Source organism: Protopterus annectens, chromosome 11.part0 (genome assembly GCF_019279795.1).
Source record: "Protopterus annectens isolate FY-2018-M chromosome 11.part0, PAN1.0, whole genome shotgun sequence".
NCBI classification, from domain to species: domain Eukaryota; kingdom Metazoa; phylum Chordata; order Ceratodontiformes; family Protopteridae; genus Protopterus; species Protopterus annectens.
In genome coordinates, this window is record NC_056745.1 from 1,423,817,718 (window position 1) to 1,423,832,151 (window position 14,434).

The 14,434-nt window shown below is 39.9% G+C and overlaps 1 protein-coding gene across 4 annotated transcripts in view; it reads right to left on the minus strand.

The window, feature by feature from the left end:
• Positions 1 to 536: 536 nt before the first annotated feature.
• Positions 537 to 14,434, minus strand: part of ASZ1 (ankyrin repeat, SAM and basic leucine zipper domain containing 1) — a 1,559,240-nt gene continuing 1,545,342 nt past the window's right edge. For 3 of the 4 annotated variants that reach the window (XM_044088717.1, XM_044088716.1, XM_044088719.1), the window contains one exon: positions 537 to 1,049. In XM_044088717.1, the coding sequence (XP_043944652.1) occupies positions 891 to 1,049 (159 nt within the window). In that variant the 3' untranslated portion in view covers positions 537 to 890. Of the gene's footprint in view, positions 1,064 to 14,434 lie in introns of all 4 variants that reach the window. The other variant, XM_044088718.1, reaches the window with a different exon arrangement.

The following is a 14,434-nucleotide window of genomic DNA, read 5'->3' on the forward strand; positions in this document are numbered from 1 at the left end:
GTGTAGGCTTTCTTTTGGAACTGCAAAAACATACAAAGCCCAGTAATGCTATTCAGCAACACACCAACAGTCAAATTCCACCAACGTTCTTTATTTAACGATCTGGTACCTCGGCCATTCGCCTTCAAAGGATCACATTACAGCTTTGAATATAAGCTCTATTTATATCATAGCTAATTGATAAATTAACAATTAGTTTAATTGGATATCAGATTTCTTTTGGAACTGGCCTTTTGAAAACTTCTCTTCCAAATTCTGTGTATGGGGAATATGTCCTTGGTAATGGAATGAATGTCAAAGACCCCAACTCAGAGGAGATGAAAGCACTACAGAAAAAATATGACAATTAAAACAAAACAGAAAATAAAAATACAAAGATCGGTGAATGACAGAACCCCTAAAGCAGTTATAAAGACAAGAAAGAATGCACTACTTTTAGCAATCATCTGAAAATATAAAGAAAGCATCACTTTCAGTAATCTTATGGAAATAACATGTTTTACATTTAAGAAATGAAATTTATGAAGACCTCAAAGTGACTGTCAATTTTAATTTTTATTATCTATTCAGAGAAATTATGTAATAGTACAACTATGTCCTGTTTGTACACCACTTAGTGAATTAGCAACTTACTTTGTTTTTACATATTCACAATGATTTACCAGTTTGAAAGTAGCAAAATAAATAAAAACATATTTTAAAATGTGCAGAGTTCAGAAAATATTCCAGAAAGAATTATAGACACTTTACAAATAATACTTTAAGAGAACATTTTTCAAAGCAGAATTTAAACTAAAACATTATATCACAAACAATACATTTAAGGATATCAAACAAATGAGAAATGTTACCATACAATATTAGAGTACCACAAAGTTATGTACATTTGTTTATGGGCTAATTTTTGAGCCATGTAATCTATTAAAAAGAAATACAAGCCCAATTCCTAAAAATCCAGCTGCAATCTTCTTTATCCCTTTAAAGTTATAACCAGTGTCACTTCGTGGATATGTAATACGACCAGGTGCATTCTTTTGCTCAGCCTGCATCTAAAATAGAATTACTGTCAAAATATGCAATGAATTTAAGAGTAACACTTGCAAAACAAAACAATGTTACAATATGAAAACCTTTCACAAACAATTCTCAATTAAATTACAAGATGCTGAAACAGTGAAAAAAGCAGAACAAATCTAACAGTCCACAAGGAGAGGCTACAAGATGCATCACTAAGAAAAAGTGCATAGTACTGTCCAAACATCACAAAATATACCAGCAAAAGTAACCCTTTGAAGAGTATAGTCTTAATTCGTACCAAAATACAGTATGGAGCACCAACTTTATCGTCAAGTTAGACATGAAAAGAAGTAAGTGCATAATGTTGATGTCTTGAAAGTACAGGAAGTTTTTTTATGAAGTTTAGTACTATATTTTCCTATGATCACTGTACAGAAGTGAAATCTGACAATATAGACGAGCAGTTTTTTTTTCTTTTTGCAACTTCTTTACTTTTAAAGAATGTCTAATTTCAAGCTTACATAAAATAATGACCTAGCTAATGCATTTAGGCGTAATTATATGCAACCATTAAATGCAGATTTTGAGATGAACACATGAAGGAGGTCCTATTACAGGATGACCTTCACTAATTTTTGCTGCACCAGCTAAAGGTGCATGGGGATCAGTCTCCTTGACATCAGAAGCCAGTACACGCAAGTCAGTGGGTATTATACTCAGACTCCAACCAGTCCACCCTGAAATTAAATAAAATTTTATAAGACTTCCTTGACCATCCTCATTAAACTTCTCAGTTTCTAATACTTCATATTAAATGAAGTTTCAAAAGCACAGCACTGCTCAAAAAGGCCAAAGCATGAACACAAGAAGTCTATTTAAAGTCTTACAAAACCACTAGAAATATAAGACTCATATTTGTATTACCTTACTTTGAAAAGGTCTTTTCAGTGGGAAGCAGCATAATACACTGGCTGACACAAGAACATATCTACTACAAATTGGCTTGCCAAAAAACACCCTCGTCCTCTTAAGAAACAGATCATGTTACACTGTATACTGAAGGCAGCTAGAGATGACCAAGCAGGTAAAAGTATCCACAGCAGTCGCATTACTACAAAAAAGCATTACACAACTAGTCCTCTAGTCAAATGTTTTTGCATAATGTAAGAGAGGGAAAGAGAGCTTGGGTCACCATCAGCTTGGATACTATCTGGCCAATGACTTCTCTGCTTGGAGTACATAAGATGAACAATATTTTCCAGTTAGGAGGCAGAGACTGAGCTGCCAGGGTGCAAGTAAGTATCAAGCTTATAATGTTTGCAAGCACATTTAACATCTAGCATAAATATTTGTGCTTGGTAAATTTTTTACATAAAAATGTCTTCCTTTTTAGTCTCTAGTATAACATGATGGTTATGAGCAGCTCATATTTATGAATACTTAGCAATATTAATAAAGTGCAGTCACGCTCACAGTGAATGGTACAGATCTCTGGCTGTTGAGAGATAACAGACTAGTATCCTTTCTGTAAAAAAATGTAATTTCCAGTATACTTTACTTGTGAAATCAAGAAATTATGGTGTTGAAATTGTGCGTGTGTATCCAACAATAAACAGCATGTGAACACGCAGCCAGGGAAACTAATAAAAAACACAACAGGCTCACATATTGTGAAGGAAGCGATTCCAACAGATAAACTGCAAAGCCAATGAACACAGCATGTCCAAAAATGAACGCTGGTAATACAATGTCTAAGGATAGAATAACCTTAGACATACACCCCTGTGTAGAGTTCCGGTACTTGTGCAGAGATAAAAACAGGAATACGAAGCACCGATACAATATATAAGACAAACTTTATTCCAAATATGAACAAGTGGGTAAGCACTATTGTCCTCTCAGGACTTCATTAGAATCAGTAAAATGCTAAAAAACACGAGGTTTAAATGCATGCACATCCTTTACTGTCATTTTTGGTTAGTAACAAGTATGTGTTAAACAGCTGTGTAGCGCTTCACCACTGTGCGCAAATTCTTGTTTTTATTTGTTTTCAGTGGATAGTACAATTTAAGCATATACCTGAGATAAACTTTTGAAGTGTACACCGTACTTTTTTTATCCTGTGCATTCAAAACTTACAATATACTGCTTAAGGGAAAAAAAACTATCTTTATATATTTACATAACTGTGATGCTCACCATGATGGCATTAATTCAAGATGGTCTAACTTCTTTGATACTAAAGATGTAACACGTTTGGTGCTAGAAGATCAGAAAGCTGTGGGTTCTACTCCCACAACAGTATACTGGCACTGCAATGCAGCATAAGGAGGGTGATGCATTTCTGAGTGTTCGGTACTTCTGATAAGACATTAAACAGGCCATATCTGCCGGAGTTGCTGGCAGCTTAGAAGAATGCAAAAGATCTCTCAACATTTATTGAAAAAGTGTAGAGGTTGCCTTATTAACTTTACATTAATTTTATACCATAACAAAAAATATAAATCATTTACACTTTCAATGTTTCCATTCATATTTAAAGTGATTTACAAGTTTTCTACACAAAAGAAATTAGATAAACAATGCTATTTCATTTATTTTTCTATCTTTATCCTCTATCCCACATCCTTTTCTCCCACAACCATCTTATTTCAGGTAATGTATTATCCTCTTCCTTTTACTTGTTCTATAACAAAATCTCTGCTTTCCCCCACATCACCAATATTGTCATCCCATTTATAAATATCAAATTTTGTTACTTTACATACTTCCCATATATCATACTGATATTACAAATTTAAATTGTTCCCATCTATATTAATTTGTAAACTTTCCTCAAAAATGTTTTATTATTGTTACAACACAAAAAAAAAAAAGTTATGTATTCTCCATAACGTTCCATGTTTGTAGTCCATCTCGCCCTTCCTTCTTACATATGAGTTCAGAGCCAATCCTCGGCTCCGACTCGGCTGATTACAAAGCTCAAAGTCTCTTGGGCTAAGTGGGGTTGTAGGGCCATAGGTAGTGCAGTAGTAGTCCCCAGGTCTTGTTTGCTGCTGTCCAAAAAAGTGACAGAAAAATATTTCCACAAGGAACAACAAAGATGAAAGGTCTCCACCCTACAGGAGATAAATACTATCTTGTCTCCCGATCCTCCAAGGCGAGATAGACTACAAACATGGAACTTTATGGTGAGTACATAACTTCTTATTCTGTCTGTAGTCTATCGCCTTCATTCTTACATATGGGACAGCGTCCCTAGCACCTTTTTTCGGGTGGCTCATGGAAATATACTACTAAGAACCGTGGAACCAAAGGAGGCTCTACCCCTTGAGACCAAATCCAATTTGTAATGAGTAATAAAAGTATGAGAGGTAGCCCAAGTTGCTGCTGCACAAATACTGTCAACTGGGACTCTGGCTGACAAAAAGCAGCAGATGTGGAAATGGATCTGGTAGAATGAGCCTTAATTTTGCTTGCCATTAGAAGAGTAAATAAACAAGATGCAGTTTGAAATCCAATTTGATAAAGTTATCTTACAGACTGGCATACCTTTTCTTGTCTCAGAAAAAGATACGAACAATTGGTCTGATTTTCTAAGCTCCTTAGTTCTATGTAAATAGAACCTCAACTGTCTGTGAACATCGAGTTGATGAAATTTATATTCTGCACCGTTTGAATGATTAGGAAAAAAATACTGGGAGTTTGATAGTTTGATTCAAATTAGACTGAGAGCAAACCTTGGGGATGAAGGACGGATTTGTACAAAGGGAAACTCTGTCTCTATGAAAAATCAAGTAAGGAGGTTTGACTGATAGTGCCTGTAACTCTGACACTCTTCTGGCAGATGTAACAGATACTAGAAAAAAAGGTCTTCCATGAAAGGAACTTCAATTCACAAGAATGTGTGGGTTTAAAAGGCAAGGAAGTAAGTTTGGACAGAATGAAATTTAAATCCCAAGGAGATGCACGTTCCTGAAAAGGAGGTCTTAGCAAGGTAGTGCCTTTTAGGAAAGATTTACACAATTTGTGAGCCATAAGATTTGGCTCATGTTGTACCAAATGAAAATTGGAAATCACTGCCAATTGAACTTGTAGCAGCAGCTGATCCCTGATGAAAAAGTTGGGTTAGGAATTCTAACACTGAGGGAATGGGGGCTGTGTAAGGATCTACATTTTTTTTTTTACCCAGATAGAAAATCTTTTCCATTTGATAGCGTATAATTTTCTCGTAGAAGGCTTGTGGAAGACATTAGGATGCGAGTAACTGCAGGTGAGAAATCATGAAGCCTAACTGGAGATGGACGTGGAGCAGCCACGCTGTCAAGTTGAGGGTGAGGAGGCAGGGATGGAAGGTGCCTGATGTGTGTCAGAAGGTCCGGAGCTGGGTCCAGAGTGCATGGATCGTCTAGAAGGTGAGGCCCGAGAAAGGGGAACCAAATCTGATGAGCCCAGTAAGACGTGATAAGAATCATTCTGCTTCCCAAGGTCTTTGCTTTCTGGATCACCTTTGAAATCAGCGGAAAGGGAGGGAATGCATAAAGAAGTCCCGGGGGCCAATTGTAAACAAGTGCGTCTCTCGGTGTCTCCCCTGGGGGGGGAATAAGGGAGAAGTAGCTGCTGCATTTGATGTTGATTGGATTGGCAAACAGATTGCAGCAAGGCTGTCTCCATTTGCGGAAAACCTGTTCCGCGCCTTTCTGATTCAGAGACCACTCGTGAGGCATCAAGATTGCCTTGCTGAGCTTGTCGGCTATCACATTGGTTGTCCCCAGGATATGCGTTGCAACTAGAAAGTGTTGGGAAGATATCACCCACTGCCAAACACGAAGAGCCTCTTGACATAGGGGGAAGGATCTGGTTCCTCCTTGTTTGTTTATATACCATACCACTGACATATTGTCCAATTGGATTGCTATTGTCCCTAGAGGAAGAAAGTCGTGAAGTGCTTGCAACACTAGTAGCACTGCTCTCATCTCTAGGACATTGATATGCAAGTAAGCCTCAAGTTCTTGCCATGTGCCTTAGACAGTCCTGCCTAGATAATGCCCCCCCCAAATCTGGTAGGCATCCGTGGTCACAGTAGCAACGGGTTGGGAAGGAACGAAAGATGTTCCTGTCGTTAGTTGATCGGGCTGAATCCAGCAAAGAAGGTCCCTTCTGCAAGATTCTGTTATCAGAATAGGATGAGACAGAGGCAGTTGTTGAAGAGACCACTGGGAAAAGAGTAGCCATTGAAGGATTCTCATATGTAGTCTGGCTAGCGGAACTAGAGTTATAGTAGATACCATGGTCCCTAAAAGTTGCAGCACTATCTTGGCTTTGACTCTTTGTTAAGGAAGTAGCCTGTATATCTGTTGTCTTAGATTTTGCATTCTGTCTGCAGGGAGGCGAGCCATCATGGCGACTGTGTCCATTTCTGCGCCTATAAAAGTCACATATTTTGAGGGCAACAAGGCAGACTCTTCACAATTTATCGTAATCCTTAACCGAGTGCAGAGCTGGATGGTTGCATCCCTGGCTTGTAGAAGTAGGTGCCTGGTGGTAGTGGTCAGGAGCCAGTCATCCAGGTACGGAAACACTTGGAATCCAAAACGTCTCAGGTGAGCGGTCACTACTGCCATGCATTTGGTGAACACCCTGGGTGCTGTGGTGAGACCAAAGGGCAGAGCACAGACTGGTAATGATTGGCTCCCAGCCAGAAGCGTAAATGACTCCTCGATGCTCTGTCCATTTTTATGTGGTAGTATGCATCTTGGAGGTCTATGGAGTACATCCAATTGTCTTTCCCTAACAAAGGGAGTATAGACTGCAGTGTTACCATTCGGAACTTGGACTTCTTCACTGATTCGTTTAATTTGCTGAGGTCCAAAATGGGCCTCCAGTCCCCTGTTCGTTCTGGCACTAAAAAGAATCTGGAGTAAGTTTTGAATCCTATCTGATCTGTGGGGACGAATTGGATGAGTCTCTTTTGAAGCAAATTTTGAACTTCTATGGTTGCTTGGTCCCTGTGATTGGGTGGAACATCTTTGATTTTCTTGGTGGTATGGGGTGGGAAAGAGAAGGGTATGGAGTATCCTCTGGTAATTATTCTTTCTACTCACTTGTCTTGGGTGATGTTTTGCAAGGCATCTGGATACAAAGATAAGTGACCTCCGACTGGCTCCAGAGAAGCGCAGTCGGGCACCACTTCAGGAGCGCTGATAGGGACGTCCATGAAAGGAATTGCGGTCACCCTGGTTTTGCGGGTCCCCCTGCCTCTAGGGGGATGTCTACATTAGTTCCTCCTTCCTCTGCCTCTGAAGGAGGAATTACCCTGTCCATCAGGGAAAAATCTCTGGGATTTCTCGAACCACATTTTCCCGCCTCTCTGACCCTTAGGGTATGGTCTAGAAGGGATGGAAAAACTTAGTCCCACAACAGAGAGAGTGTTTTCCCTTCCTGCTCGCACCTGGTGAGTGTATCTTTTACCTTTGGTCCAAACAAGGAGGAACCATCAAAGGGGGCATTGGTAAAAGTAGATTTGAAGGGCTCTGCAAAGTTACATAAATGCATCCAGGACTGTCTCCCAAGGGAAACTCCTGAACCCGCTGCCCTACTCGCTCCATCTGCTGCATAGGATATCAGCCTCATGGAGGAGTTAACAATGGAGTTTAAGGTGGACAACTAATCAATAACCTTCTCAGGGACTCCTTCAGCTGATGTACCTTGGAGAGCATCTCCTAGCTCCTTTAGGAGATCTCTTTGCAGCCTAGTAAAATGAGTGAGGTAATTCAGCGATCTGAGTGTAAATACCGCTGAAGAGAAGATATGCATCCCGTATTTATCCATTGTTCAAGACTCCTTGTTCGGTGGATGGATAGATGAGGAAGTCTCTGCCAGCTCCTTCTTTGTAGCTGCCGCCACCACCATGGCATCTACAGGCACACCTTTGGTCACAAATTCTCTCTCTTTAGGGGCTGAAAAATTTGTTGCGTCTTCTGGGGACTGGTTCCTCGGCATCAGGAGTTTCCCACACCTTTCGACTAACTAGGTCCAAGAGCTCATTTAAAGGTGGAGACACCCAAGAGGCTGAAGGTTTAGACCGAAAGCCTTCAGGAATACTGACTCCTCATCAGAAGGGGTGGCAGTGGGCCAGCCACCTCTCTGTTTCAGGATCTCTAAGATATCTACAAAGGAGATATCATCAGGGGACGACCTAGGGGACCCCTCTGACTCCTTGAGGTCAGTGTCTGAGGTGATGGACTCATCAGAGGAGTCTACATGCTTCCTCTTGCAAGTTCTTTTCCGGGGGGGAGCTCCTCAGAAGGATATTTTGGGGAGGTCTCAGAAGATTGGGGGCCACCCAACGGGGACTCCTGAGGCTGCGGGTCTCTGCTGCCGAGAGAGAGAGATGGTGTTGAGACAGAGGTTGGAGCTATAGGGGGAAGAGCATTGGTGTCCTTGTGCAGAGCTGAAGACCTAAACAGCACGCTCCTCATCATCTCAAATGCAGATTTCTCTGGCTCCGAGGACAGTCCTGGTTCCGAGGAAATGGAAGTAACCTTCAGCTCCAAAGTGATCGGCTCCGAGACGGATGTAGGATCTGAGCTCAGCTTAGCCGACACACAGAAGTAGGCTCGGAACCAAAGAGGTTCGGGTCCAAGCATCCCTGTCGGGGCAGACTGGTGACCTTTGGCTCCTAGACACTAAGGACGGCACCAAAGGTGTCGGAGTGGAACTCTGCTCCGAGACAGACACAAGAGGTGCTGGAACCAAGGGTTCCACAACAAGTGGCACTGATAGCTCTGGCTCCGAAGGACCAACATGGCTCTGAGGAGGAACAGCAACATGGAGTATGGTCTTAGATGGCTCCGGAACTGACTGGGTCAAAACTAGCAACAATTTCGGTAACATCGACTACTTCAAGAGTCTAAGCACCACTCTCTCTACATCCTCTTCAGATAGGCTCTTGGAGGATCTGGACGATAAGGAATCAGACCTAGATCTCTGCAAAATAGGAGATCTTAGAATTGGGGAGACCGGCAATAACTCTCTAGACCGGCTCCGAGGTAAATCATCAGTGGTTGGCTCAGAAAAACTTGGGGCTGACACTGGAGTGTTGATATCAATAACCTCAACCAGCTCCGAAGGCAGTGGAGCAGAAGAGGTAGAAGGTTTGTCCAATTTCTATATTTTTTGAGGAAGTCCAGCTAAAACAGTGTGGGAGAATGTCTCTTGGCCGACTTGACCTTCTCTTTTCTTTGAAGAAGGAGATTTGGAGTGTGAGGATGAACAGCTGGCTAAATCCTCCTCAAAGGAAGGCTTAAGGAGACCTTTCAGGATGAGTTTGTTCTTCCTTTCTTGGAGAACTCGAGAGAATGGCAGAAAGAACATGTCTCCTGAAGATGTATGGCACCAAGACAGTAAACACAATTACTATGTCCGTCAGTTATTGACATTTTTTGGGAGCATTTAATACACTTTTTAAAACCCAAAGGTTTATGATCCTTAGACTCCTTAGACATGTTTACTCAAACAGGGAAATACTAGAGAAAGCAGAGGACAAGGTCCTCTAACTTAAACGAGTGTAGCCCTGCTAGAATCACTGCACACAAGGAAACAAAACGAGGACTAGGTCCTCTAACTTAAACGGGCCTAGTCTGCTCAAGAACAATACACACAAATGAAGAAAAACAGAGGACTAGGTCCTCTAACTTAAACGTGCCTAGCCCTGCTGAGGAAACAACACCAGAAAAATATTAATAGAGGACTAGGTCCTCTAACTTAAACGGACCTAGCCGTAAAAAGAGATAAGAAGTTAAGTCAAGAAGAAGCTACCAAAATTAGCAAATTTTCAACAGGCTAATTACTAGCTAAGAAAAATAGTAAAAAACACTGCACATAGCTAGCAAAAAAAAAACTAGTCTAGTGAAAATACAATATTAGAAAATGAGGTCCTAACTCAAAAAACGGACCTATGCTAATAAGATTAACTATATCAAAAAACTAGCACACAGGTAAGGGATACCACTTGACAAAAAAAACGGGTCTTGCGGAGCAATGGCCAACAAGTTCTCAACAACAACTTGGTAAAATTGCAAAAACACACCACTATTTCCTATCTATAATAACTAAGACTAAGTTATACAAGCTAAGCTAATACTATATGAAAAAATATCACTAATAACAATAATAATGTAAAAAAAATCCAACTTAGCCACGGCCAAGAAAGAAAGCACTTCTGAACTTGTAGAAGCGGCAAACGAGATCTAGGGAGTCTTACTAGTGCACTATGGGATACCTACCTTGCCACGAGCCAACTGAGAAACTTTGAGCTTTGTAATCAGCTGAGTCGGAGCTAAGGATCGGTTTCAAACCTGTATGTAAGAATGAAGGCGAGATAGGGCTACAGAACATCAATGTTTTATTATTTCTATCCCCTTTCATCAGTAACTTATCTAATAAAATTCTCCACAAAAAATAATCTACTTCATAAAAAATTTCAAACCTTTTTCTTCTGTCTTTTATTGCTTTTTTTCATCTTCTTTTAATTCCTAATGGGTATACCACAAAAAGCAAAAGAAATCCAAAACCATATTACTGAATAATTTTCCAATCAATATCGCTTACTTTTAACTTTCATAATTTCACTTTAGTCTCATATTTTTTTCTTCTATCCTGACCTTTCTTCTTCCCATATATTTAACATCTTACCTTTCACTTCCTTTTCTCTTACTTTTACCTTTCTCATTACTCAAATATTTATTTATTTATATGTATTGCTTTTGTTGACTAGAAAAGTCTGACTGGGTAGAAAAAAACTTTTTTAGCAGAGGCCAGGGGAGAAAAGCTACATAAAATACATAATGAAAGAAACATACATATACACACACACAGTGTAATGAACTGTTTGATAATACAGTAGGGAGAGAGAGAGAGACTCAGTGATTCTTTGAGCATACAACAGTTATAAAAAAATGACAAGATTTATATGAACAGTCAGCATACAAACATATAATTATGATACAGGCAATATAAATGTAAGAAATCTTTTAAAGGTAGATCAGAATGAGTGTTAAAGCTAACAAAGTATAGGTCCATAATAAGTTACAATAGTAGGACAGTGGTAAAGTAAACTTTCATAAAAATGTAAAGTTGACGAGAACACAGTACAAAGTATGTTGTCAAGCAGAAATAAAAGTACAGGATAAGATAGAAGATTTAATGACCAAGTAGTCATTTTAGAGCAGGATGGGATAGAGTAAATACGGACAGCGTACGGGGATTAGCCAGGTATGGTGTATGAGCAAAGCAATGAAACCTTTAACAGTTTTTCAATTGTAATTTGAAGGACTTCCAGTTGTTAGTTTGTCTGACTGAGATGGCAATGGGATTCCAAACTTCAGAGATGTGAGGGGGAATACAGTGAATTATCCCACAGTTTTGTTCTGATTTAATTGAGTGCGGTAAGACTTTGTCGGAAAAATTAAAAATGAAAATAGTTTTCAATTGTATGAGTATTAGTCCAAAAGCAAAAAGCCACAAATACCATGAGATGAATGCTCTGCCTAATAAAGAACTCCAACAGACAAAAATAGAGCAATACGATGCCAAACACAGGTCTGTAAAAACAGTTTATTCACAATACAAAAACGTAAGCACTTTCACAGTTTCTTCAACTGCTTCATCAGACATTAACAAAGCCACATTTAAGCAAGCTTAAATAACAAATTGCAAAACCAGTCCCATCATTCCAACAAATCAATTAATAATTTAAAGAAAAACAACTGTAAAAATTATGTATAATAAAACATCTATAAATCTACTCAATAACTATGCTCATATAGAATCTTGGGCTCAGAAATAAATGACATATAAAAAACACATTCATAGCATACTTTACACAAGAAAATAAAAATACTAACAGAAAAATAAACAAAAAATGTATGAAAAATATATTTATATATGGACTAACAGCCATACATCTACTTCCTTAAGATAACTTCTACTCACCTAAACAGGGGTCTCACCTTCAATACTGCTTTTAATGAAACCTTATCATTCAAACCTTTACCTACGTCAGCTCTCATCCTTACTATCCACCTTAGCTCACTCAACGCCGTTCTATTTCTATAGTCCCCCAAGCTCTCACTGAAAGGAGTTCTATCTACTACTAGACATTTAAAGTGATGTGCATCATCATTGTCCATCACATGCTTAGCTAAGGCACTAGAAACTGTACTAGCCGTCATGTAAAACACATTCTCTGATCCTCTCTTTCAACCTTCTATCTGTCTTACCTATATAGAATGACGTACAGGTCACAAAATGAGCCAAATAGACTACACGTTCAGTGCTGCAATTAGCTGTGACCTTGAACACAAAGCTCCTATTCAAATCAGGATGGAGGAATCGTCCAGAAGTATCTATAAATTTGCAATAATTGCAATTACTACAGGTAAAGTGATCCCTGTCTGGGCTCTCTGAGTGTTTATATTGGGGTAACACAATAATCTCTTCAGAGATTTCATATTTTTGAACACAAAACTAGGACTGGACCCAACCACCTTACTAATACTTTTATCCACAGTAAGAATTTGCTCAAAAAAAAGAAGTTATGTCCTCACCATAACGTTTCATGTTTGTAGTCCATCTCGCCATTCATTCTTACTTGGATGGGTCTGGAGCAGATCTTTGGCTCCAACTTGGCCGACTACACAGCTGAAAGTCTCAAACTTGGCTCGCGGCAAGGTAGGTATTCCATGATGCAGTGGTGCAACTCTCCAGATATATATATATATATATGTGTGTGTGTGTGTGTGTGAGACCCCATGTCAAGGAGAAACAAACAGTCAAGGAGCTCATGTAAAGAGGAAAGATCACCATCAGGTCCTCTAGGAGTCCTTCGATGGGGGAAAGAGGGAGGGGTCATAAGAATGAATGGCGAGATGGACAACAAACATGGAATGTTATGGTGAGTACATAACTTCTTTATGTTATGTTGTCCTATCTCACCTTAATTCTTACTTGGATGGGATAGCATCCCTAGCACCTTTTTCCTGGGTGGCTCATGAGAGTACACCTTTGAGCACAGTGGAACCAAAGGAGGCCCTGTCCCTGGAGGCCAAATCCACTTTGTAATGAGTGATAAATGTATGAGGACTGGCCCACGTAGCTGCAGCACAAATACTGTCCATAGACATAGAAGATGTAGCTAATGCTCTGGTTAGGTGACCCCTAATTCTGAATGGTAACTTTGTATTATTGGAGGTATAGATAAAGGTGATACAACCTGAGCGTCAATTTGAAAGGGTGACTTTAGATACTGGCATACCCTTTTTTGTCTCAGAGAAGGAGATGAATAATTGATCAGATTTCCTAAAATCTTTAGTTCTATGCAAACAGAATCTGAGCCGTCTATGCACGTCTAACTGATGGAGTTTATACTCTGCCTTGTTGCTACGGTTGGGGAAAAACACCGGGAGCTCAATGGATTGATTAATATTGGATTAAGAGCAAACCTTAGGTATAAAGGATGGATTAGTTCATAACGATACCCTATCCTTATGAAAGATCAGATATGGAAGTCTGACAGTGCTTGCAACTCTGAAAGTCTTCTGGCAGATGTTACAGCTACTAGAAAAATGGTCTTCCAGGAAAGAAATCTGAGGTCACAAGATGAAGAAGGCTCAAATGGTGGCAATGTTAGTTGAGATACGACAAAATTTAAATCCCAAGGAGAAAGTGGTTCCTTAAAAGGAGGTCTCAATAAGAAGTGCCTTTAAAAATGCTTTACACAACCTGTGTGACATTAGGATAGGAGAATGGTCACCAATGTGGAAATTCGAAATTGCAGCCAGCTGGACTCTAATATAGTTGCAGCTGAGCCTTGCTGGAAGAGCTCTGCCAGAAATTCTAAAATGGACTGAACATGCGCAGAAAAAGGGTCAATGTTTCTATTTTGGGCCCAGTGAGAAAATCTTTTCCACTTGCTAATATATAGTTTGCTAGTAGACATTTTATGAGAGGTCATCAATATGTGTTTGACTGCTGGAGTGAAGTTTTGAAGCCTGACTAAATTGGGAAGTGGAACAGCCATGCTGTCAAGTTGAGGGTGTGGAGAGAAGGATGAAGTGCTCCTGACATGTCAGAAGGTCTGGAACTGGGTCCAGAGCCACGGCTTCTCCTGAAGACGAGGCTAGAGGAAGGGGAACCAAATCTGCAGAGGTCAATATGGAGCAATGAGAATCATCCTGCTTCCCAAGGATTTTGCTTTCTGGATGACTTTGGGTATGAGGGGAAACAGAAGAAAGGCATAAAGAAGTCCTGAGGGCCAATCATGCACAAGTGCGTCTCGGTGTCTCTCCTGGCAGGGGAATTAGGGCAAAGTAGATGCTGCACTTGGCATACATGGGAGTGGCAAAAAGATCACAGC